The sequence below is a fragment of the Kogia breviceps genome, chromosome 14 (genome assembly GCF_026419965.1).
Source record: "Kogia breviceps isolate mKogBre1 chromosome 14, mKogBre1 haplotype 1, whole genome shotgun sequence".
NCBI lineage: Eukaryota > Metazoa > Chordata > Mammalia > Artiodactyla > Physeteridae > Kogia > Kogia breviceps.
In genome coordinates, this window is record NC_081323.1 from 89,810,163 (window position 1) to 89,836,789 (window position 26,627).

At 53.1% G+C, this 26,627-nt stretch overlaps 1 protein-coding gene across 2 annotated transcripts in view; it reads left to right on the top strand.

Annotated features, from left to right (window-relative positions):
• The window catches only part of MAD1L1 (mitotic arrest deficient 1 like 1), a 318,455-nt gene that overhangs the window by 213,363 nt on the left and 78,465 nt on the right, over positions 1 to 26,627 (top strand). For both annotated transcript variants that reach the window (XM_059038555.2, XM_067012804.1), the window contains one exon: positions 20,108 to 20,198. In XM_059038555.2, the coding sequence (XP_058894538.1) occupies positions 20,108 to 20,198 (91 nt within the window). The remainder of the gene's footprint in view (positions 1 to 20,107; positions 20,199 to 26,627) is intronic.

A 26,627-nucleotide genomic window follows, 5' to 3' on the forward strand; every position in this document is an offset into this window, starting at 1 on the left:
GCCCTTTGCAAGGCAGCCGCGGCCGGGGTGAGGCCCCCAGACCCCGGTGCTCCGGGCTGAGGGCAGCCTCTCGCTGCCCCTGCGCGCCACGTGCGGCTCGGCCGGGGAGCCCGTCGGTTGGCCGGCAGGACCCCCCCGCCCGGGCCGCGGGCGCGCCAGGAACACAGCTCCCGCAAGGAAGTTGGGCCCCTCCACCCACCTGCTGCCCGGCCGCCAGCAGCCGCGGGTGTCCCCACCTGGACTGTGCCGGGGAGCCGGGGCCACGGCCTCCTCTCTCCACTCCTTGCGCTGACGCTGCGGTGGCTGGGAGGGCAGCCTCCCCGCACCGGCGGAGCCTCTGGGTCTGGGCCCTGGCCTGCCTCGTGCCTTCTCTCTGGAGGACTGAAGGGCCGTGTGCCGTCCGGCGTCGCGAAGTGTGACGGCCGCGCTCTGGCGGCCCGGTCTGCGCCGCGTGCTGGACGCCGGCGGCCTTTCATCTGGCGCCTCTCGCCCCCACCTCTTGGGAGGCGTCTCGAAGTGTTTGCGGCTCGTTCCTCGTCTTCCTTTTCTTCTGCCGATTCTCTCTGAAACTCTCATCTGCACGTTGAGCTTTCTGAATTCTTTCGCTCGTGAGAACATTTTTGATCCTGTTTTCTATCTTTTGCTTCTACGTCCTATAAAATTTTCTCAAATTCATCAACCCGTTCTATTTTATTTCTACTGTCATGCTGTTCGTTTCCCGAGACTTCTTCTGCAGTGTTGCTGTTGTTCTCTGAATATTCTTTTATATTTAAAATACGTTCCCTGACTCTCTGATGTTAGTCATGGGACTTTACGAAGCTTTCTTCTGTCCATGCAGCCTGTTTCCTTTCAGTTGCTTTCTTCTGTCACCGTGGCGGTGTGGGCGTAGGTCTCCTGTTGATGTTCCCCTCGAGGCCCTGGTGGTACCAGCCATCTGCCCATGAGGAGGGGGCACCGAGCAGCTCCTGGACCCACCCTGGGCCTGGTGGACTCTGCCCGCGGCTTCACTAGCTCGAACGTGGCCGTTTCACTGGGCGCCCTCAGGACTGGCGTCTGGGTCCTGTCTTTGGGGAAGACGCCTATCTGGAGGTTGGGCTGCCAGCTTCTGGGCGTGTAGCTGGGGACAGGACCGGCAAGCTCAGTGTCACTGTGGGGACGTCCCCTTGGTCCCCTGTTGACCCGGGCGACTCTGCCCTCTACCTGGTATCCTTCTGCCTGGAGACCCGCTGTCTCCTCTCTCGCGAAAATGAACTTCCCGTCTTCCTCAGAGGCAGGGCAGAGACACAATAGGATCGCGTGCGGAAGAGGAGATGCAGATGCTGGAGTTTGAAAAGATCTCTAACTTCTGGTGCCGGTCGGATGGAGCAGCCGCGTCGTGCCCAGGGCCTCCCCCTTACAGCCCAGGACCCTCCGCGTCCCACCAACCGAGGAAGGCCTGGGCGGGGGCTCAGGGGTGGCCTTGAGGACCCTGGGACTCGGCGAGCTTCCGAGTTTTCTCCGCCGCCCTTTGCCTGGACCAGCAACAGGATACACACAGCTCCCAGGAAAAACCCGTCCCCTTCCTGCCCCTGCCCCGTGGCACCAGCACCCAGGCCCACCCGGCGGGGTCCAGCAGGCAGTGGGGTGTCAGCGGGGCTGAGCCGACCCTCAGGGAGGCCGGTCACCCCTCCTGTCACCGACCGGCTCCGAAGGCCTGGCACACAGCTCCTGCCCCTACCCTGGCGCGGCGCGGCGGCCCCTGTTCACCAGCCCTGGTGTTGGTGGACCAGTGGGGAGCCCAGCTGACACCACCCTGTCGGCAGGGACTTCCACCCCCCCCCCCCCCCGAGCCGGGTGGCCGCCGCCGGGGGAAGGTTAAAGAGGATGAGGTGTCGCGGCGCAATGCCTGGAGTGTCCAGGATGCGGTAAGAGCCCCTTATCCTATCCAGAAGCGGGGCAGCTGTAACATGAACGAGAGAAGACAGTCAACAGACACCAACACCACAGTGGCTCAGGTGGCGGAATTACCCAATGAGGATTTTAAAGCAGCATCATAAAAATGCTTCTGCAAACACTTACACATCCTCTTTAAACAAATGAAAAAATGGTAAACCTCAACAAAGAAATAAAAATTATTTGTTTTTTTTTTTAAAAAGAACCAAACAGAAATTATACACGTGGAAAATACAATAACCAAAATAGAAAGCTCCTTGGATACGCTCCACAGTAGACTGCAGACGAGAGAGAGAATTGTGAACTCAAGGGCAGATCGATAGAAATCACCTCACCAGAGCCACAGGAAGCAGACTGAAGACAAACAGGAGCAGAGCCTCAGGGACCTGTGACAAGGAGGCAGAGTATGTGGGACTCTGCCTAATTGGAGTCCCAGTCACAGGGAGAGAGGGATCGGGCTGGGAAAATACCTTAAGAGATCATGACTGAAAATTTCCCAAATCTGGTGAAGGGCATAAAACTACAGGTTGAAGAAGCTAAGTGAAGCTCTCACAGTATAAAACTAGAGAAATCCACACCAAGACACCTGCTAATTAACCTTCTGAAAATTAAACACAAAGGAAAAATCTTGAAAGAAGCTAGAGAGAAACACCGTATCATCTACAGGGACATGGATCTGAGTGACAGCAAGTTTTTCATCTGAAACTGCGGAAGCCAGAATGAAGTGCACATTTTTCAAGCTCTGAGAGAAAAGAACTGTCAGCCAATGAAAATATCCTTTGGGGATGAAAGGAAAATCAAGACATCCTCCGACAAAGTGAAACTAAGAGAATTTGTCACCAGCACACCTACCCTTAACGGGTGTCTAAGGAAGCCTCCCGAGTAGGAGGGACGTGGTAACAGAGGAAAGCTTGGACTTTTCGAGGGGAAGGAACAGTGGAATGGGTAAAAATAGGGAGAAGTGTAAGAGACGGTTCTCACATTTTTCTGAACTCATACTCGAGGTCAAAAACCCGTAGCGGCCCGTGATGGTGGCGCTCAGCACACACAGAAGAAACACACGAACCAATTCTTATTTTAAAGTGGGGAGAGGGGTGTGTGAGCCCCGGGACGCCAAATCACCTATGTGTATCTTTTTGTTTGTTTGTTTTTTTGTTTTTGTGGTACGCGGGCCTCTCATCGCTGTGGCCTCTCCCGTTGCGGAGCACAGGCTCCGGACGCGCAGGCTCAGCGGCCACGGCTCACGGGCCCAGCCGCTCCGCAGCACGTGGGGTCTTCCCGGACCGGGGCACGAACCCGTGTCCCCCGCATCGGCAGGCGGACTCCCGACCACTGCGCCACCAGGGAAGCCCCACCTATGTGTATCTTAATACTTTCAGCAACCACTGAGAAGTATTTGCAATGCAGAGTGCTCAAAACCCTACAAAACTTTGTACAAGTAACCCACTGGCAGGCAAGAAAAGAGAAACGGAGGAGTTGGGAACAGAGGGAATGAGCAGAGAACGTATAATAAAGTGACAGATTTAAGCGCCAGCAAATTGGTAGTTCCTTTTAAAGTAAATGATCTAAACGCACCAACTAGAAGATAATGGATTGGCTGAGTGGATATGAACACACGACCCGGTTGTAGTTTATCTACAAGACTCCACTTCAACGGTAACAACAGAGGCCGGTTGAAAGTAAAAGGGTGAGAGATGATGTACTGTGGAAACATGAATGTTTTTAAAGTAGGTATGGCTTATATTAATTGAATAATTTCAGGTAAAATACTGGGGACGAAAAAGGGACGTTGCATGAGGCTCAGCCTGCCAGGAAGACGTAATGACCCCAAATGTGTGTGTGCCAGACGACAGAACTTCAAAACTCGTGAAGCCCAGCAATGAACCTGAAGGGAGAAACGGACAGATCCACCCGTACGGTCCAGGACCCCAACGCAGCACCCTCAGACGTCATAGAGCCTCCAGACCGAAAAGCAGCCGAGACATGGAAGAACTGAACCCCACCATCCACCAGCAGGACCTGATCAACATCCAGAGAAGGCGTGGTGGGGCAGCGCACCTGGAAGGCCAGCCGGCGTGGACCGCACCCAGCGCGTGGAACAGGCCTCAGCGAGTTCAGGAGAACCGGCTTCGTGCCCTGTGTGTTGTCTGACCAGAAGGAACTCAAACCAGAAGTCAGCAACAGAAAAGCAACGGGGGGACCTCCTAACGTTTGGAGATTAAACAACACTCTCTTAAACAGATAGCCCGAGTGTGGGAGAGGACATCTCAAAGGAGAGATAAATACAGCTGACTGATGGTGAAAACACACCAGACAAGCAGAGTCGGCGCCAGGAAGGAGGGTGCACAGCACTGAACGTCTGCATTAGGAAAGTGGGGAGGTCTCCGATTTATATTCCAGCCTCGAGACCCTGAAAAGAGAAGAGCGAGATGAGCCAAAAACAAGCAGAAAGGAGGAAATAATAAAGAGTAAACTATAATGAAATTGAAAGGAGAAGAACAAAATGACAGAAGCAGAAAGCCAGTTCTTTGAAAAAAACATGCAATAAAATTAATAAACGTCTAGCAAAACTGACAAATCTGGAAAGAGAAGACACAGGTCATGAGTATCGAGCGTGCACGGGGCGTCTCTGCAGGCCCTCGGCTACGTAGAGGACACAGGACACTGTGGACAGCCCCAAGCTCACCAGATCATTAACTGGGGGCAACGGACCAATGCCTCAGACACCAGAGACTACCAAAACTCAACCAAGATGAAACAGGCAATCTGAATCATCTTACAAACATTAAAAACTTGAATTCATGATTAAAATGTTCCCCCAAAATATGTTGCCAGGCCCATATGGTGTCCCTGAGGAATTGTAAATATTTAAAGAATAATTAACATCAGTTTTACGCAGTCAGAAGAAGAGGTTCCCGGGCGGGGGCTGGGGGGTGGGTGTCTCCGAGGAGACGGTGCGCGTGGGCTCAGTGGCGGCGGTGGTTCCACGCATCTGCACGTGTGACAGCGTCGCGTGGAAGCCCTTTACCTCGTTACCATCGAGGGAGACACTGGGTGAAGAGGACATGGGCCTCCTTGTACAGTTTTTGCAAGTTCCTGTAATTATTTCCTAAAAAGTGGGGAAGAAGAGAGAGAGAGACTTCCAGGCCACTTCCAGTTGGAGCCCTGCCTTCTCGCGGCTTCCAGAAGCGAGTCTCGGTGATGCCGTTCCTGAGACTTTGGGCGCTTTTTGTGGTAGAAGCTTCTTGGCGTTTCCACTGCTGGGCTAGGAGTTAGCTTTTTTGTGTCATTCACCGTTCATTCATCCGTTTTCCAACTTATGAATTATTTTGGACACTGTCCCTTCTGTTTTCTTTGTCCTTTCAGGAGCGGGCCTCGAAAGAAGTAAGGAAGACCTGTGCTCTTGTTTTAATGGAATTTTGAGAGAGGTTGCACTTAAATTTAATGTTGGAACCGGCATCTTTAACTGAACTCTTTGGCATTTTTTTCTATTCATAAATATTTTATGCATAGTGAAATCCACATCATTTACACTCTGTTTCTCCACTTTGTATTATAACACTTTCCCATGTTTTTACAGACTCTGTGTAAATATTAACATGTAGTTTGTTCCGTAATGCAGTTGGCTAACCCACTTCTGGAGTTTGAGTTATTTTCACGTTTTCAGCCATTAGGAACGAGCCGTGATGCACGTCTCTGTGCGTTAACTGTGGGCCATGTGTTGACATGCGGGCAGAGGCATCCTTTCTGGGTCCCAGAAGCTCGACGGTGCTCGGGCTGTCTTGTACCTACGATTCTGACGCCTTATGGTTTTGAAAGTGGGGACAGTTCCCCCCTCCAGCAGCAGTGGTAACAGTTGCGCCAGAGCAGCTGACGTTCACCCAGTGCTTTCTGTGGGTCAGGCTCTGCACCCCGTGCTTTCTCTGCATTCGCCTACGGATTCTTAGGGACTCCGATCCCAAAGAGGGATTTAAAAATGCCTGCGTCGTGGAGGCCCCCTCTACATACGGCAGGATGCGCCCCTTTTAACGTCCAGTGTCGCGAGGGTGAGGTGCCCAGGGGTGGGGCTGCGGCGGCCGTCCACCCAGAAGGCAGGTCTCAGACAGTGCGTTGTCTTTGGAGGAGCCTGAAACAATGATGAAACCAAATAAAAGCCAGTCTGCTTTTGATTACCGCCATGCTCCTTCAGCTGTGAAGAATGTCAGTAGTAAAATCTTCCTCCTCCGCCACCTCGCCAGACACCACGGTCACATGTGACAGCTGTGTATTCGTGCTTCTAATCACCATCACGACGAGGCACGGACTCTGTCCTAGGAGGCATTTTACTTTTTACTATTCACATGATTAACATTTAACATTTTTTAACATTTAACATTAACTAGTAACATTTACTATTAACATTATTAAAAATTAACAATATAAAGTAGTCTCTGTCTTGGTGTACAGTTCTGTGAATGTTAATTACTTACCCCTTAATCAGAGTATAAAGTAATTTCATCACTTCAAAATCCTCCTCACGCCATCAGTTTACAATCGCCCACCTACATACCCATAATCCCCTGGCGACCACTGATCTGCGCTCCATCCCTACAGTTTTGATTTTTTCTCAGCGATGTCCTATGAATGAAATCCTACAATTTGTAGTCTTTTGAGACTGGCTTCTTTCACTCAGCATAAGTGAGATTCACCCAAGATGTTATCTGTATAAAGTTCATTCCTTTCTGAATACTGTAGCTTTTGACCAAGTGTTGAAACCAGGAGGTATGAGTTTTCCAGCTTTGTTGTCCTTTTCTAAGATCGTTTCGATTTCTCTGACATCTTAACATCAATATTAAGTCTTCCAGTTCATGAACATGGAATGTCTCCCCATTTATTTAGTTTTTGTTTAATTTCTATTAGCAATCTTCTGCAGTTTTCAGTGTACAAATCTTATACCTCCCTGGGTAAATTGATTCCTAAGTAGTTCGTTCTCTTTGATGCTCTTGCAAATGGAATTATTTTCTTAGATTTCTTGTTCACATTCATTGTTCATTGCCACTGTATAGAAATATAACTGCTTTTTATTTATATGGAAATATATTAGTCATTCCAGCTACAGGTGTGTCGACTTTGTCGATCTTTTCAAATAATCAACTTTTGGTGTTGTTGATTTTTCTTACTGTTTTTCTGTTCTCTGTGTCATTTGTCTCTGCTCTAATCTTTATTATTCTCTCCCTTCTACCACCTTTGAGTTCAGTTTGCTCTTCCTTTTCTAGTTTCTTACGGTGTACACTTAGGTTAGCGATTTGGGATCCTCCTTTTTTAATGTAGGCATTTAAGGCTATAAATTCCCCCAGAACGTTGCTTTCACTGTTGACCTGTGTTTTGTTTTTATTTTATTTTCTCCAGGTATTTTCTGATTTCCTTGTGATTTCTTCTCTAATCTGTTGGTTGGTTAAGAGTCTGTTGTTTAGTGTTCACATATTTGTTTTCCAGTTTTCCTTCTATTATTGGGTTTTACTTTCATCCCATTGAGTTCATTCCATTAGATCAATAAACTTAACTTCTGAGACTTGTTTTGTAGCCTAACATATGTCGTCTTTTCTGGAGAGTATCCGTGTGCACCCTGCAGGAACGCGTCCTCTGCTGTCGGGTCTAATTGATTTACAGGTTCCCGAGCGCTCTGTGTCCTGGTTGTAGTTGCTCCTTTCTATAGCTGGGTAATGGTCCACTGATGGATGTGCCACAGCTGTAAAATATTTATCCATTCGCGCTTGCTGAAGGATATTTGTGTTGTTTTCAGCTTAGGGCAGTTGTGACTAGGACTGCTGTGAACATTCACGTGCAGGTTGTTTGTGGGCGTAAGTTTCCATTTCTCCAGGGTAGACACACAGGAATGGAATTTCTAAGTAATGCGTTAAGTGCATGTTTGGCTTTGGAAAGTGGTTTGCTGGTTGCTTAAACAGAACTGTGTGAGAGTTTGGGTTCCTCCTTGTCAGCGCTTGCTATTGTCAATATTCTTATTTTAGCCCTTCTGCTGAGTGTGTAGTGTATCTCACCGTGGTTTTCAACTTGTATTTCCCAAGTGGCTACTGATGTTGAACACCTTTTCATGTGCTTAGTTACAACCTGTTTAACCTTTTTGGTGAGGTGTCTGCTCAGATATCTCACCTGTCTTTTACCCAGTTGTTTTTTGGTTGTTGTGTTGGTTTTTAACTTATTGTTGAATTTTGCAAATTCTTTTTTTTTTTTAATTTTTTTTAATTTTTTATTTTTTTTTGAGGTATGCGGGCCTCTCGCTGTTGTGGCCTCTCCCGTTGCGGAGCAGAGGCTCCGGACGCGCAGGCCTAGCGGCCATGGCTCACGGGCCTAGTTGCTCCGCGGCATGTGGGATCCTCCCGGACCAGGTCACGAACCCGTGTTCTCCTGCATCGGCAGGCGGATTCTCAACCACTGCGCCACCAGGGAAGCCCTGCAAATTCTTTATGTATATTGGATACATATCTGTCAACTGTGTGGTTCGCAAATATTTTCTCTTAGTCTGTACTTTATTTTCATTGTCTTACCGATGTCTTAAAACAAAAGTTTTAAATTTTGAAAAAGTCCAATTTATCAATTTTTAGATGTTGAGTCTGAAAACTCCTTGCCTAGCCTTGAGTGTATCTAAGACGTTCTCCTATGTTTATTTCTTTAAATTTTCTAGTTTCACATTTTACATTTTAAGTTTCTGATCCATGTTCAGTTAAATTTTGCATAAGATGTGAGGTTTAGGTGAAGATTTACTTTTATTTTATTTTTGCCTAAAGAAGTTTAACTGCTTCAGGACAACATACCGTAAAGGCTGTCCTTCCTTCATGGAATTGCTTTTTTATGCCTTTGTCAAAAATCGGTTGGGCATATTTCTCTCTCTTCCTGGATTCTCCATTTTGCTGTATTGATCTAAGTATTTATCTCATCACCACTGTCTTGACTACTGGTAGACTTGTGGTAAGTTTTTAAAATCTGGTAGTGTGACTCCTCCAATTTCATTCGTCTTTTTCAGAGTTGTTTTAGCTATTCTGGTTCCTTTGACTTGCCATATAAATTTTAGAATTGGTTTGTCTATATCTACCCAAAAAAAATCCTGCTGGGGTTTTATTGGCATTGAGTTGAAATCTTTACATCAGTTTGGGAAGAATTAACATTCTCCTTATGTTGGGTCTTCCGTTCCGTGAACACAATACGTATCTATTTATTTACACCTTTGATTTCTTTCATCAGCATTTTGTATTTTCAGTATACAGACTCTGCATGTTTTATTAGATTTATACCTAAATATGGCTTTTTATATCAGTTGTAAGTTTTGTTTTACGTTGGCTTACTATACATATTACTATTATATAGAAATTATTGATTTTTGAGTTGTTCATCTTGTATCCTGCACCTTAACCAAATTTACTTACCAGTTCTGTGAGGGTTTTTTTGGTCTTTATTTTTGGTTGATTCCTTGGGATTTTCCTGCGCAGGTACTCTTATCTGTAAATTGTCTGCATCAGTTTTATATCTTCTCTGAGTGGGGTGCCTTTGGTTAAGACTTCCAGACTTGTGTTGGAGTGAGGAGGGCAGACCTCTTTGCCTTGTTGCTGGTCTTGGAGGAGCACTTGGTCTTTCACTGTTAAGAAAGATGTTAGCTGTAGGTTTTTTTGTAGATGTATCAGGATGTAGAAGTTCGCTTCCATTCTTGATTTGACTTTTATTCTTATAAAAGTTTATCACGAGTAGATATTGAATTCTGTCAAATCCTTTCTTTTTCCTTGAATAGACTGATACGATTGTGTGTTTTTTCTTCTTTAAACTGTCAATGTGGTAGATTATATTGATTTATTTTTCAGCGTGGAGCCAGCCTTACATCACGAGATAAACCCTCCTTGGCTGTCATGTAATGTTCTTATGTGTTGCTGGAGTCAGCTTGCCAGTGCTTCGTTGATGATTTTTGGTCCATATTTGCGAGGGGTACTGCTCCGTGGGTCTTGTTTATTGCTCTGGCCTCTTCTGGTTCTGTGTGAGCACAGTGCCGGCCTCATGCAGCAAGCTGGGCAGTGCTTCTCTTTTCTGGAAGAGACTGTAAAACCACGTAGGCCTGGGTGCTTCCGTTGTGGAAGGTCTTTAGAAGGGTCGGGTTGTGAGTGCTTTGTCGGCGACTTGGCTGGACCGAGGGCCGTGGTCGGTGCGGACGCGCTCCCACGGAGCCTCCCGTTCCTGGTGCTGCCGCTTGGCCTCTCCTCGATTTTTCCCTTTGCCGGTCTCGCTGGAGCTTTACAATTTAATTGGTCTTTTCAAAGGAACAGTGTTGGGTTTCGTTCATTATTCTCATTGTTTTTGTGTTCTCAATTGCATTGATTCCTGCTCTTTATTATTTCTTTCCATCTTCTTGCTTTGGCTGTATTTTTCCCCTTTTTTTTCTAGTTTCTTAAGGTGGAAGCTGAGATGATTGATTTGAGATCTCTCTTGTTTTCTAATAGAAGCGTTTAAGGCTACAGATTTTTTTCTAGGCACTGCCTCAGCTGCATCCCACGCTTGCGATCTGCCGTAGTCTCATTTTCATGCAGTCAGTTTGTATAGTTTTCGTTTGTTTTTCGGTTTGCTAAGGCTCGTCAAGTGCCCCAGGAGTGTGCTCTGGCTCGGAGAACGCTTTATCTGTACTTGAGAAGCATAAGCAACCTGTTGCATTGGGTGGTATGTTCTGTGAGCTCCCGTTAGGTCCCATCGCTTGACAGTGCTGTTCAGTCCTGTGTGTCTTTGCCCATCTTCTGTGCACAGGTCTAACTCCTTAGCAGGAAGCTTCGAAATCTCCAGCCACGCTTGTGGGTTTGTCTGTTTTTCCTTCCAGGTCTGTCATTTTTCGCTTCATGTATTTTGAAGCTCTGCTTTCAAGGGCATGTTCATTCAGCGTTATTGTGTCTTCTTGGTGTGAATAAACCCTTTTACGTGTTTGTCTCTCCTCTTTTTGGGGGTGGCCACTGTCTGGTTATCTCCTCTGAAGTCTCCTTTGTCCGGTATTAATACAGCCACCCCAGCGTACATTCTTCCTTCCTTCCCTCCTTTCTTGCCAGCGGTTCATTTCGGGGTAACTGCGGGCCCACAGGAGCTGCACGGATGGCACAGAGCGTCTCGTGTGCTGCTCGCCTTTGTCCCTCACTGCCAACGTCTTCGTCTCCCTGGCGCGTTTGTCACGGTCAAGTCACAGCCAACTGGTCTGCGGCCCGCGCTCACCCGTTTGTTTACCCAGCAGCGTCCAGCCCAGGGCCCCACCTCGGTCTCAGCCGGCTCGTCCCCCCGCCTCCCCGCTCTCTGCCAGTTTCTCGGTCGTGCCAGCATCCCCAGCCCACGTGTGTCTGACGTGTTCTGCCACGAGGCGGACGTGTGGCTTTCAGGAAGACGCTGGGCTTTGGCGTTTCGTGCCTTCTCATCGCATCAGATCGGGGGTACGAACGGGTAACAGTTCCTGCTTCACTTTCATTTCACCTTCCGTCGTCAGCAGTCAGGAGGGACCAGGACACTCTCCCAGCACCGTGCTCAGCGGTCTCCTCGGCTCAACAGCTCCCGCGTTCCGCCTGCCGCAGAAGCCGCGCGGCTCAGCCACGCCCTCTGTGCCCCAGTGACGCGGCCCCCACCTCCGCTTCCCCCGCACGTGCTTCCGCCCCCACGGCTCCCACCACACTCGCCCTCAGTGTCCTTGTTTCTGGCGGCCGCCTCCCGCCCCGCCCTCCCCGCCTTGCCCCGCCCCGCCCTCCCCGCCTTGCCCCGCCCCGCCCTCCCCGCCTTGCCCCGCCCCGCCCTCCCCGCCTTGCCCCGCCCCGCCCTCCCCGCCTTGCCCCGCCCCGCCCTCCCCGCCTTGCCCCGCCCCGCCCCGCCCCGCCCCGCCCCGCCTCGCCCCGCCTCGCCCCGCCTCGCCCCGCCTCTGCCCAGGAGCCCGGCCGTCCTCACGTTTTTTACGTTTTTTACGTGTTTGTTACGGCAGCGCCTTCTCGGCGCCAGCTCAGGCCACCGTGACAGACACCACAGCCCGGGCCGCTTATACAGCACCCTTACTTTCTCACAGGTCTGGAGGCCGGGAGCCTGAGATCAGGGTGTTGGCAAGTTTGGTTCCCCTGAGGCCTCCCTCTCGGCCTGCTGACGCCTTCTCGCCCCGCCCTCACGGCAGAGCGCGCGCGCAGGCTCTGCTGTCTTCCTACCAGGCGCCGACACCACCACGGGGGCCCCCTGCGGCCTCGTCTGACACGTCGCCCTCCAGAGGCCCACCTCCAAATATCGCACCCGGCGTCGGGCTCCAGCGTGTGAATCCGGGGGACCCAGACATTCAGTCTGTAGCAGGACACCCCTCTCCTCGTACGAACGACTCCGGAGCCGGTGCAGCCCATCTCCCTGCGCTCGAGCCTCTGCTGCAGGTGCAGGACGGGGCCGGCGATGCCTGCCGTGAGCCCCACGCTGGGCACACAGCAGACCTTCCGGCAGAGGGGCTGGCCAGGCCCACGGGGACAGAGCGGCTGCAGAGCCCTGAGCAGGCGGTCGGGGAGGAGGCCAGCAGGCAGGGTGTGGGGTCCAGGACCCGAGGGCGGTGCGCCTGGACAAGTGGCCTCCTGGACCAGGTGCTCTTTGCCCAGCTGTGCCTCTAGCTCTGCCCGCTGTCCTCTCCAGCACCGGGAGCCCGACCCCCGGCACCCTGCCTCTGCTACCCTGGGGTTTAGTTCTGCAAAAGCAATCATTCTTCCCTCACAAGTTTTTCAGGGTACACGGTACATTCATTGCACGGTTTTTTTAGGGGAGATGACAAACACCCCTTTCTCGCTGATTTCTCCTGACACACACGCGCGCGCGCACGCACGCACGCCTGCCTTGATTGGCTTCGTCTTCTTGAGAAATGATCTGGGGTGTCATCCAGTTTATGTAATCCCTCAGTGTTTAAAAAACTTGGGAGTTAGTCCATTGCAAGACACTTAACGCCAGCCCTGGTGGCTTTGAACAATTTGAAGGCAGACCCGCATTCTGAGCTTCTGAACAAACACGCACAGACACTCACTCATTCATTCTCTCCCCCTCCCCCGCGGTGAGATAACAGTTTTGCCTCGAAGGAGGACAAGGAGAAGAAAGCGCCCGTTTTTAAGATGCACAACTAGTGCTCTTGACGTGGTTTGCTCTCCGACAGCTGGGACGGGTTCTAGCTCGCCGCTTATTAGGAAGTCTGCTGCCGCGTACACGTGCTTATTTGAGTTTAGACTGGAGAACTTCCGCTCGCAAGCCTTCAGAATCCATAATACCTGCTTTAAGAGGGGCCTTGCAGGGCTCTCGTGCAGCCTGTCCCTGAGATGCAGAGTCCTTCTCCAGAAGCGGCTTCCTGGCGGCGGCCTGGGCACTGACCACCACCTCCCCGTCAGGCTCACGGGGACGCCTCAGCGAGGCCGGGGGGTCACGCCTCCGAGTCGTGCCTCTGAGAAGCACTGACCTAGAGGGTAAGGGCATCGACCCTGGAGCCTGACTACCGGCCTCCCTATCCTGGGTGCCGGATGGGCCGCTTCCCTGGGGTCACTTAACCCCTGTGAGCCTCAGGTTCCCCTGTGAAAACTAGGGGGTGGGACGTGAGCTGTGTGGAGAACTGGCCTCACCGGGTGCCAGAGACTCTCCCTCAGTTCCCTGCGATGCCCGCAGCCCTGCCCGCACCTGCGGCTCAGCGCTGCTCGGGCGCTCCTGCGAGGGACAGGGTGACCTGTCAAAGGCATGGGTGCAGCGTGTGTCTTCACAGCTGTAGGCTGCACATGTCAAGTGTCGAACTGGCTATATTCTCTCTCTCTCTCTCTCTCTCTCTCTCTCACTCACTCACACACACACACACGCGCACACACGGAACCATTACCACACTCAAGACAGTGGGCCTGTCCTCCGCCCCCAGACATTCCCTCTTGCTCGATTATAACCCTGCCTCCCCCTCCTCCCCCCCCCACCCCCAGGCAGCTACCAGTCTGCTTTCAGCCGCCGGGGGCCGGTGGACACGCCACGAAGCTGTGAGCCACGGGAGCTGTGCAGCGTGTACTCTGGCCTCTGTCTCTGCGCCTACTTGTCTTGAGACAGCGCGCGTGTGTCCCAGCGGTTTGCCCTTTCTCTCTGCTGAGCCTTATTCCCCTGTGCGCGTAACCGCCGTTCGCTCACGCACGCCCTTGCTGGTGGACGTCTGGTTTGCCCCAGGCTCTGGCTGTGGGAACGAAGCTACTTTGTGTTACACACCAAGTCCTCGTGTCCTTTCTTTTCTCCCGGAGGAGCACTGCAGCGGGGGTGGCTGGTAGTTGCCCGAGTGACTCTTTAAGAAGCTGTCTTCCAGAGTGTCTGGACTGTCTCGCGTGCCCGCTGCCGCTGGACGAGAGGTGTGGGTTCGCCTCGCCAGCACTTGCTGTGGCCGCCCCTCCCCATTTTAACCCTTCTGGTAGATGCGAGGTGGCGTCTCACTGTGGTTTAGGCTTTTGTGTCCCTGTTGACTGACGGCGTTGGGCGCCTTTCCACGCGCTTGTCGTTGTCTGTCTTCTTTTGTAAAATGTTCAAACTTGTGTCCATTTTTTATTTGATTACTTATTTGCTCGTTGTTGAGTTTGCAGAGCCCTTTATACGGTCTGGATGCGAGTCCTTTGTCAGATATTGGCAAGTCTTTTCTCCCATTCTGTGGCTTGTCTTTTCATTCTCTTCATGGAGTCTTTTAAAGAGAAGTTTTATCAGGTTTTTTTCTCTTATGTATGATGATTTGCATATTGTAGCTGTGAAATCTTTGCCCATCCCAAATCCACAGACTTTTTCCAATATTTTTAAGCAATTTTATGATTTTTTTTATTTTATGTGTAGGTTTATTAACATCTTGAGTTAGGTTTTCGTGTGTGTGTGTGTGTGTGTGTGTGTGTGTGTGTGTGTTGCTGTATGTGGGCCTCTCACCGCCGTGGCCTCTCCCGTTGCGGAGCACAGGCTCCGGACGCGCAGGCTCAGCGGCCATGGCTCACGGGCCCAGCCGCTCTGTGACACGTGGGATCCTCCCGGACCGGGGCACGAACCTGCGTCCCCTGCATCGGCAGGCGGACTCTCAACCACTGCGCCACCAGGGAAGCCCTGGTTTTCTTTTTATTGTTGTGATAGTTTCAGGTATACAGCAAAGTGATTCAGTTATACATACAAAAATATATATATATATGTCCTCTTTCAGGTTTTTTTCCATTATAGGTTATTACAAGATATCGTATATAGTTTCCTTGTGTTATATAGTAGATCCTTGTTGTTTATCTGTTTTACACATAGTAGTGTGTATCTGTTAATTCCAAACTCCTAATTCCCCCCCCCTTTCCCCTTTGGTGACCATAAGTTTGTTTTCTATGTCTGTGAGTCTGTTTCTGTTTTGTAAATAGTTCATTTGTACCATTTTTTTAAAATTTATGTTTATTATTTACTTTTTTATTTTTGGCTGCGTTGGGTCTTTGTTGTGGTGCGTGGGCTTCTCATTGCGGTGGCCTCTCTTGTTGCGGAGCACGGGCTCTAGGCGTGTGGGCTTCAGTGGTTGTGGCGCACGGGCTTAGTTGCTCTGTGGCATGTGGGATCTTCCTGGACCAGGTCTCGAACCCGTGTCCCCTGCATTTGCAGGCAGACTCTTAACCACTGCACCACCTGGGAAGTCCCTGTATCATTTTTTTAGGATTCTACATGTAAGTGATATCATATGATGTTTGTCTTTCTCTGTCTGACTTACTTCACTTCATATGATAATCATCAAAAAAAATCTACAAATGGTAAATGCTGAAGAGGGTGTGGAGAGAAGAGAACCCTTCTACACTGTTGGTGAGAATGTGTAATAAATTGGTGCAGCCACCATGGAAAACAATCTGGAGGTTCCTTAAAAAACTAAAAATAGAGCTACCCTATGATCCAGCAATCCCAGTCCTGGGCATATATCTGGAAAAGACGAAAACTCCAATTTGAAAAGACACACGCACCCCAGCGTTCATAGCAGCACTGCAATAGCCAAGACATGGAAGCAACCTCAGTGTCCACTGACAGATGAATGGATAAAAAGATGTGGTACATAAATACAGTGGAATTTTACTCGGCCATAATAGTGAATGAAATAATGCCATTTGCAGCAACATGGATGGACCTGGAATTAGTTTCTGTTTTATACAAAATACAGATTTTAGTGATTGTTCCAGCACCATTTGTTGGAAAGACCATCCTTCCTACCCTGACTTCCCTTACTCTGTTTATCCCCAACAGTTGCCTATGTGTGTATATTTCTGTTTCTGGACTCTGTTATGTTCCACTGATCTATCTTCAGGCCAGTACTGCTTTGATTACTATAGCTTTACAATAATTCCTGAAATTAGGTACTGTTAGCCCTTGTTTTCTTTTTTCCGTGTTATTTTGACGATTCTAGGTTCATTACATTTCCATATGAACTTTAGAATCAGCTTGTCAGTTTGTACAAAGAAACTCATGGGATTTTGTCTGGCGTTGCTTTGATGCTACAGAGCAGTTTGGGGAGAAGTGAGATCTTAATAATATTGAGTCTCCCAGCCGTGAACACGGTGTGTGTGTCTCCTGTATTTAGGGACCTTGTTGTCCCTCAGCTGAGCTGGTGACCTTGTAGTTGTTGTAATGCCACCTTCCACAGCCTCTCCAGGCTTTACCTTTTCCAGGTCCTGTTGTGAGTGGTGTTTTCCAGATATCTTTCTGTTACTGGTTTCTAGTTTAATTTCATTATGGTCACAGAACATATTTTGGATTACGAAATTCTTTTCCATGTATTGAGTCTCCTTTTTTTTTAGCATCTTTACTGGAGTATAATTGCTTTACAATGGTGTGTTCGTTTCTGCTGTGTAACAAAGTGAATCAGCTATACATATACACATGTCCCCATATCCCCTCCCTCTTGCGTCTCCCTCCCACCCTCCCCATCCCACCCCTCTAGGTGGTCACAGAGCACCGAGCTGACCTCCTTGTGCTGTGCGGCTGCTTCCCACTAGCTGTCTATTTTACGTTTGGCAGTGTATGTATGTCCATGCCACTCTCTCACTTCGTCCCAGCTCACCCTTCCCCCTCCCCGTGTCCTCAAGTCCATTCTCTAGTAGGTCTGTGTCTTTATTCCCGTCTTACCCCTAGGTTCTTCATGAGTCTCCTTCTATGGCCAGCGTATGCCTGTCTTGATCAATATTCTGTGCACACCTGAAAAGACTGACTTCTGCTGTTGGAGTTCCATATTTATAAATGTCAGTCAGGTGGAGTTGGTTGGTGGTGGTGTTCACGTCTGCTCTCTCCTTCATGGCTTTTTGCTATTCTGTCAATTGTTGAGAGAGTGATATTGAAATTGTTACTATAATTGTGGACTTGTCTATTTCTCCTTGCATTTCTATCATGTTTTGCTCCCCTTTGAAGCTCTTTTATTAGTGCACAAATGTTTCAGATTGTTGGTCTCTTGGTCAGTTGACCTCTTTATCATTATTCTGTTGGTGTCTTCATGGTGAAAGTGCCTTTTTGTTGGTGGCGTATAATTAATTTGGTGCTGCTTTTTCATCCGTTTTGATGGTGTCTCCACCTTTTAATTGGGGTGTGTAGACCGTTTACCTTTAATGTGATTATTGTACAGTTAGGTTTGATCTTGTCGTCTTATTTTCTCTTCTGCTTGCCCTGTCTCTTCTTCATTCCCATTTGTCTGTTTTTCTGGCTTCTTTTGAATTGCTTGGGTGTTTTTTATGATACCATTCTATTTCCTTTTTTGGCTTTTTGGTTGTAACTCTGTTTTTTTTTTTTTTTAATTTTAGGGGTTGCTCTAAGGTTTTTAATATACATCTTTCACTTATCACTGTCTACCTTCAGGTGATTCTATACCTTTGCACATACATAATATAACCTTACAGCTGTGTATGTCTGTTTATGCAGCCTTTATGCTGTTGCTGTCATATGTTTTACTTATACTTATGACCGAAAACCCCAATATATTTTTTATTAGTTTTGTTTAAACAGTCAACCTCTTTTAAAAATAGTAATTTAAATATTTCTAAAAGATTTAAGTAATATGAAAAACCATATCTCTGCCCACATAAGCTAAGATTTCTGTTGCTCCTCACACCTTTGTGTGGCTTCTCCTTCCCTTCTGCCTGAGGATTTCCCTTGACATTTCCTGTAGAGCAGGCCTGCTGGTGATAAATTCTTTGTTTTTGTATGTCTGAGAACATCTTTATTTTGCTTTTGTTTTTTGAAAGATATTTTCAGTGGGAATAGAATTCTAGGTTGACATTTTTTCATTTCTTCTAGTATTTTAAAGATTTTTCTCCTCCTTCTCACTTGCAGTGTCTCTGCTGAGAAAGCTGTTTTGTTCCTCTGTGGGTAACATTTCCTTTCTGTGGCTGCTTGTGGGATTTCTTTAGCACTGGTTTTGAGCAGCCAGATCGTTTGTGCACTGGGGCTGTTTTCTTCATGTTTCTTGTGCTTGGGTTTGTGTAGCTTCTTGGGTCTGTGTCTTTATGCTTTCGTCACATTTGGAACCTTCTTGGCGGTATTTTTCTGCCCCATCCCCACCCACCCACCCACCCACCCACCACCACTGCAGGGACTCCAGTTACACGTACATTCACCTTCATGAGGTTGCCCCACCGCTCAGCAATGCTCCTTCCAGTTTTAAAGATCGATTTTCCTCTCTGTCTGCTACTGTGGATAGTTTTTATCGCTCTGTCTTCAAGTGCACTAAACTTTTGTCCTGCAGTCTAATCCATCATTAATATCATCCAGGGTTTTTCATCTCAGACATTGTAGCTTCCACCTCTAGGAATTCGATTTGGTCTCGTTATATCTTCCATATCTGTCCTTAACCACCGAACAATGGAATATTATTCCTTTATTCCAATAGCTTTTAATAACTGTTTCAGTGTCCTTGGATGCTGATTTAATATCTGTGCAGTTATTCTGCACAGGTAGGTTATTCTCTTCATTGTGGGTCATATTTTCCTACTTAATGCCCAGTAATCTTTGATTGGATGGCAGACGTTGTGAGTTTTAGCTTGCTGGGGTTCTGAACGTTTTTGTGCTTGTATAAATCTTGTTGAGCGTTTTTCAGGGATGCACTTAGGTTTCTCGGGAAGAGTTTGGTCCTCTCAGATCTTGCCATTGTGATTTGCTGGGCCAGCCTGGAGCAGGTACCAGTCTGGAGGCAGTTACCTCCCATTCCCAAGCCAAGACCTTCCTGAATTATCCATGAAGTGTGAGTTTTCCCTTCTGGCTGGTGGAAAAGGCTCTGTTCCTTACCCTGGGTCAGTGCTAGGCACTGCTTCCTTGGCACTTTTAAATTTTAAATCATATGAATATGGTTGCTATAAAATAAATTTAAAAAGGAAGACAGGGGCTTCCCTGGTGGCACAGTGGTTGAGAATCCGCCTGCCGATGCAGGGGACACGGGTTCGTGCCCCGGTCCGGGAAGATCCCACGTGCTGCGGAGCGGCTGGGCCCGTGAGCCATGGCCGCTGAGCCTGCGCGTCCCGAGCCTGTGCTCCGCAACGGGAGAGGCCACAACAGTGAGAGGCCCGTGTACCGCAAAAATAAATAAATAAATAAACAAAAATTTTAAAAAGGAAGACAAAAATAGGCGCCTTCTTATGATGAGCTGCAACCTGCCTGCGTTCCTGCTTCGGCCACTGGCCTTGCTTGGCCTCTGGGCCTTCGGGGTAAGAAGAGCCTCTGCTTCTGCACCTCGTCTGGGTGGTCCCCCAGCCTCCAGCCACCAGCTGTGTCCACAGCGCACGTCGCAGAGCTTCCCTGTCTTTTCGTCGTGCTTGGAGACTCCCTTCAGGTCGTTCTCTTGATCCTCTCGACCTCTCCGGCGCGCGGTCACGCTTGTGGGGACGCCTGCCGGCCCGCCAGGCCACCTGTTAATTGTCCTCCCTGCTCCCTTCTGGTCCTGGTCAGCGACGGCCCCACCTCTCCCCGCGGCACAAGCTTCTGCACCGGAACAGATGCCTTGGCTGCACTCCCCCATCCTGGGCTTGTGTCGTTTTACAGTTTTTCCTTAAAGTCATCTCTTCATGTCACACTTCTACAAACGTGTACTTGGCAAAGAGCCTTTTAACCGTCTTGTAACCTTTCCCCTTTTCCTCCCCAGAGGGCGGGCTCCCGTGGGGCTCCTGTCATGGGTCTGCTCTCCTTGCAGGTTGAAGGTTGAGGAGCTGGAGGGGGAGCGGAGCCGCCTGGAGGAAGAGAAGAAGGTGCTGGAGACACAGCTGGAGCGGCTCACGCTGCAGGTGAGCTCGTCCCGGGCCTGCCCCGCCCTCCTGTTTTCTCCTGGGTTTTGCCCGAGGTTCCTGCACCGCAGCCATCCCGCTTTCTAGCTGACCAGACTAGACTAAACCGGGGGGCCTGTCCCCCACCCAGGCCCCTGGCTGGCCGAGAACACCCGTCGTCCCGAGCCACCAGAAGGGACAGCCTGCCCCAGGTGGCGCTGCCCCCAGCCGCCTGCCCCGTCCGCTTTCTTGGTCTCCGTCTCGTTTTTCCCGACCGCTGGCCGCAGCGAGCCCACAGCCTGACCTCGGCGTCGCCCGTGGCGGGTGTGACGGGCATGCCCCCCTGGGAGGAGACACCAGCAGAGGTCCCGGGTGCTTTGGGGTCTGTATCCAAGCCCGTCCGCATCTGCCTGCAGTTGTGAAGTCGGATTGCTATTTGCACCGTTTTGCTTTCTTTTCCATTTTTATCTTCCTGTCTAAATTGTTCCGCGGCAGGAAACCTGCAGGTTAGTGATTACCCAGATTTTGGACAGGCCATTGATTTTTCTCTTGGCATCTATTAGAGGCAAATCAAATCTCCTTTTTATTCCCGATTCCTGGAGATGGGAGAAGTGACAACTTTGATAAAACAAGGCGCTGTGAGCCGCGGCTGGGCCGCACTCAGCTCCAGGACCTGTCACCTTGTACGGTTTTAATTGGACCGCAGTCCTGCTGGGAGAGCTGGGCTGCTGGCGGGTGAGCCCCCGGCCGCCCGACAGCGGTGCCGTGTCAGGGCAGGATGGGGAGTGTCTTTCTGGGTCCTTAGTTGAGCTCAGCCTGAGGTCAAGGCTGATGGCTTCCCAGGCCTCTGATTGGGGCTCAGTAAGTGCTGCCGAAATCGATGTTTCCTTTTTCCTGCTCCACGGCTTCAGGGCCTGTCACGAGGGCGCCTCAGTGGCCCTTGGTGATGGTGTCGGGGGGCAGACCAGGTGAGAGGTGCAGTGAGCACCGTCAGTGGACGTGGAGAGACGGGGCGGCACTGGGGGCTCCCAGCTCGAGCCTTCCCCTGTGGGAGGTTCGGGCGGGCGGTGCCCGGTCCAATCCACGCTCCGCGGGTGGGGTCAACGACGTCGGCCGTGTCCAGCCTCCTGGGCTCCGCGTGGACCTCACGCAGGGCGGGGGCCTGGCTGTGCACTTCGGAGCCACTCACGGCCAAGGCGGCCGGGGGCATCCGTGTCAGCTTGGGGAGGGCGTGGATCAGCGTCTGCGCCCTGGTGTGGCCTGGCTCTCGGCGCGCGGGTTTCTGTCCGTGGAAGTGGGGGGGGGCACCCGGCCGGCTGTGGCCGCACGCAGCGCCGAGCGTGCCTGTGAGCAGCTGCCCCCGGCGCGGCCGGCAGGGTGTGGCGCGTGGGCCCTGGTTTCCGGGCTCCTGGGGGAGCAGACGTTCACGCGCTGATGTGCGTGTCTCCGCTGCTGCCGGGGCGCGCGGCCGCCGCCTCCCTCACCCCGGCCGCGGGTATTCTGGAACCACGCCCGGGGGTGTGAGGCCCCGTCCCCGCCGTGGGCGCTCGGGTGGCCCCCGCACCAGGCGCAGTCCCGCCGCCCGGTCCTCTCCACCTGCTTCGAGCCCGGGGCCTGGTACCGCCCCTCCAGCTCTGCGGGTCACCCGCCCGCATCTTGAGACAGCAGCAGGCAGAGGCTCCTGGGTGCCTCTGTCCCACGTCACAGCCCCTTTCTCCGTGTGGCCAGTTCCAGCTTGAGTTCCAGAAGGCTCTCGGGAGCATCCCCGCCCCTGGCACAGGGCTCCTCTCAGAAAGGTCCTTGTGATGGTGGGGGCCGAGCCCTGTCTCCTGACTCACCATCTCAGTCACGGGTGCCACAGGCCTCTGCTGTGTGCCGACCCCGTGCTCCGTGGGCCCTGGGTTTTCTCCTCAGACCTCCTGTATCTGTGCCCACCCACAGTCCTGGGAGACGTCCTGCCGCCCCCTTTGCACTGACGAGGAAGCTTCACTCAGGTTCAGCACTTTAGTCACGGGCACCGAGCCCCAAGGAGCGGGGCAGGCCTTCGGACCCAGGGCCCTTGTCTCCTGAGCCGCCCCCCCGCCCCCCGTCGCCCCCGGCCTCCACACGCTCCTGAGCCCTCACCCCACCTCCCTGCCCTGCTCCTTGGGCCGCACCCCTGGTGGTCCGGCCGCCATTCCCAGGCGGGCAGCCTCAGCTCTGGGACCACTGGTCTCCTCCCTGACCCCGGCCCACCCCACCGCCCTGCCCGCTGCCCCTGGCCTGGGTCTGTCGTATGATGCCCTGGGGTGAGGAGAGGCTGAGTAGACGGGTCACCCCCGTCGCAGCGACAGTTCCCGCCTGATCGTGACGCCAGAGCGGCAGAGTTTGCCCCACCGCCGTGCAGACCGGGCGGAGCGCCCGTGGGCAGGCCCTACGCAGGAGGCAGGGAAAGGGGCAGATTCGGCCCTGGCAGGAGGGTGCCCACCTGCACCCTGACCCCTCAGGGCAGACAGAGGGAAACCACTGGGCATTCTGGTCCTGGTGGAGTGGACCGGGAAGAGCTCACGTCTGGCTCAGGGAGCCCCCGCCAGGTGGCGTTGACATGGGTCTGAAGGGGACCTGGGCTTGTGGAAACCGCGGAGATGTGGGTGGTGCCCTGGGGGCACCGGCGTCCGAGTCTGTAGACCTTGGCTGGAATCCTGCCCCTCAGCTGGGTGGTCGCGGGCATGTCGTGCTTTGCCACCCGAGTTCCCAGCACATCCTTTATAAAATCGGGGACGATGCGCCCACGTGGGGGTCACCAGGAGGTCACAGGCCACTTCTGACCACACCATCGTGAGGCCAAGGCCGCGTCCCCTTCACCTCGGTCCCCGGGCCGTGGAGGCAGCAGGAGAGGGCAGCACACCCCTCCAGGTGGCCTGGCTGCCCCCAGGCTCCGCTTCGTCTGTGCGACCGCAGAACCGCGGCTTCGTGGCCTGGGCAGAGCGGGAGGCCACGGGCCGAGGGACCCAATTAGCGTGTAGCTCCCCCGGCTCTGTGTTCATCCGCGTCGCTGCCCAATCAGCGTGTAGCTCCCCCGGCTCTGTGTTCATCCGCGTCGCTGCCCAATCAGCGTGTAGCTCCCCCGGCTCTGTGTTCATCCGCGGCGCTGCCCAATCAGCGTGTAGCTCCCCCGGCTGTGTGTTCATCCGCGGCGCTGCCGGCGTGATCCTCATGCAGATCTCCTCTCCTCTCTCCCCCCGGAGGAGTCTTCAAGTTGGGCTGCTTCAAGGAAGATTGATTAAAATCCACTGCAGTTTGACTTAATTGGGAACATATGCTTGGAGAGGGAGCTCGACTAGTTAGAACTCTTTGTAATTAGTTCACAGCTGGTTGGTGAGGCAACCGCGCCGGTTACCGCTCAGAGCCGGGAACACGCCTGCCGGCCTGTGCCCACTCCGTGCCTGGCGGGGCCGGGAGAGGAGGCTCCTGGGCCCTCCTCCTGTGGTGGGTGGCCGGTCCGGATCTTTCTGGGGGTCCCTGGCTACTCCCACCTCATCTGCCCTAAGGTAGCCAGCCATCAGGGAGACAACGCCCCCGTGTAGAGATGGGGAAACTGAGGCCACAGATGGCGGGACACAGTTGGCCGTTTAGTAGAGGCAGAGTGCCCTCCGGTAAAGACTGAACTTGGTCACACCAGCTGGGCCCGGGCCCGAAGCAGGGCTTCTTGGTGAAACAGACCCAGGGAACACACGCCCTGGGCCCCACCGGGCCTTTCCCAGCAGTCCTGGGGGGGCATCGGGCCCTGCCCGGGCGCTGCCGCCCCCTTCTGCCCTTGGTCGTTTCTCTTCTTAGCGGCTGGCGCCGGGCCTGGGTGTTGGCTCTGTCCCTCCCCAGCCGTGGCCCTGCTCTCAGTCTGCTCGCCTGGACGTGGAGCTGACCCCACTCCCCTGCGGGCCGTCGTGGGGAACACGGTGACGGGCCCAGCACAGAAGCACGGCCGTTGCTGCCGCTCTTACCTTGACGATGCCACACGGTTGTCCACGTTTAGCTTCTCGTGGGCCACGTTTGGGGCTGTCGCGGGAGTGAGCCTCCTGGCGCTCCCGGGGTGCAGGCCTGAGGGCTAGGCGCGTGGCCGCTCTGGGCCTGGCAGGCGCTCGTCCCCGGCAGTGCCCCCTCCGGCGAGGAGCGAGCTTCGCAGGGAGGGGGTGAGGCCTGGCCACGCGCTCATGCCCTGTTGGTCCCCCGGGCTCACCCTGGGGCCCGGGTGGTGGAGCCAGCATGCAAACTCAGCCCTACCGGTTCCCCCACCGTGTTACAAACAAACACCGTCAGACATACTGCGGCAAAGTTGGAAGAGTTTTACAGTAAACACCCATGTGTCCCCCCAGGTCCCGCTGCAGACACTCTCCCGTGGCTGCTTTATGACGCAGCAGCTCTCTACCCCCCTTCCACCCATCAGTACTTTCCGTTTTCTTAATGCATTTTAAAGAAAATTGCAAACATCTGTACTTCTGAATGCTTCAGCATGTGCGTAACGAAGCAGAATTCATCTCTGGGCTTTGCACCCCGGCCCGCTGTCCCTCGGAGGCCGGTGGGGTGGGAGGAGCCCCTGTGCTGGAGCCTCCCCGCCCAGCCCCCGCCCTGCCTGCTTCCGTTCCGCGGGTGGGGCTGCCCCGAAGCCAGCCTGTGGCTCTGCTCAGGAAAGAGACCCGACTGCAGCCCAGTGACATTTCAGATGAGCGTCTCTTTTTTGGAAGTGGAGTGGGTAGGAAATAGCCGGGTGCCCTGTGAGCAGGAAGCTCACGGTGTCCATGGAGCCTGCCCTGCCCCCGTCCCTGCGTCACCAGGCAGGAGCGCCATCTAATCACAGATTCTCCCAGCCTCTGCTTCTCAGGACCCCTCTTGCCCTTGGGTCCTCTTGCTGCCAACCAGGGCCTTGAGCATGTCATGCCCCCCACTGGACAGCCTGTTTCCTGGTGGCCTACTGCCCATGCTTCTGGAATGTTCTCTGGGCGTTGCGTCCTGGAGGGGACAGAACACTGCGGTCCATGGTGCTGGGGTGCCCGGCGAGGGGTGCGTCCCAGAGATTGTTCCTGGTGGGGTAGGTCGTGCCCCTTCCAGCGAGGAAGGCTCGCTGCCCGGGACTAAGGTCTCTCCGAGCATCTGCTTCCTCGGTGCCGACTGAGCGACCAGAGGGCGGGGGCGTGGGCTGGATGGCGCCGGCGGAGTCCACGGCGTGGGCAGCACTGATGTTGCCACACACACCCCTCCCTCCCGCGGCCTGTAACTGACTACACACGTGGAGCGCCACTGACCCCGCCCCCGCCTGCGTCCTCGCTTCACAGCCACGGGCACTGAGGCAGGGGTGCGATTCCCACGGAGCAGATGAAGCCCGGGTCACAGGAGCCGCGGGCCTGCCACCCGGCGGGAGGTGACACGGTCACGCCCCCCAGCTCCAAAGACCCCGGCCCCTGCCCCAAGTTGCCCTCCAGCTCCCCAGCAGCCCCCGTTCTGCCCTGAAAGCCTGGGCGGTCTGCGTGAGGACCACAGGGCGGGCAGCCTCCACGCGCCCCCCGCCCCCCCGCCTGCCATGGTGGCAGGACCAGAGCTTCATAGAGTCAAGACCAGGCTGCCCTCCAGCCGGCTTCCCTCCCCAGGCCCCACGACCTGCTCTGTCTGCCCCTGGGCACTGCCCATCTGCGGGAGCCAGCTGTGGCGTCGCCCCTCCTCTGGGCTGTGAGCCGAGTGCAGTGACCTCGCCTGGCTCCCAGCTAGTGTTCTTGGGGCACAAGGACACCAGGGCACATGTGGGCGACTGCAGGGCAGAGCACCCAGGAGGTAGGCTCCAGAGGACACACGTCCAGATGTGAATTCCCGCTTCGCAGACACTGGGCCCCGGGCGGATGCTTCACCTCCCTCCCGAGTCCCGGCTCCTTCGCGGGGAGCCCGAGGATGGAACGCCTGCCCGGGGTGGCGAGGATCAGGCCAGTGGCGCACTTAAGGCGTCTCGTCTGGCCCCTCTCCCACCGCAACTTCTTCTAACTGGTGGGTTTGTTTCCCCTAATACGTACTTGTACTGCCCGCCCCCCTGTGAACTCAAGAGTCTGTTTTCAAACTGTTTCTGCAGCTTGCTTGTGTCTCTGTGCGTTTGGGAGACTTTTCCCGCTGACACGCGGCGCCCCGTTTGTCTGTAACGCGGCGTGTGGCACGTCGCCGTGCGCGTTCGCCACGACATATTAAACCCTGACGGTTAACGGGAAGACGCTCATGAGCAAGGCTGTGGCGAGTGCCCTACACGTGGCGTCTCCAGTGTGTGCGAGTCTGTGTGTAGGAGCAGCTCCCAGAAGAGAGAGCGGGGTCAGTGGGTACCTGCGTGTATTTCGGCAGCACCGCCGGACGGTCGTGTGAGGGCCAGTGGGAACTGAGTGGGACGTGTCGTAGCAGTACCTGTGAGGGGGCCGGTTTCCCTACAGCCGTCAGACTTCT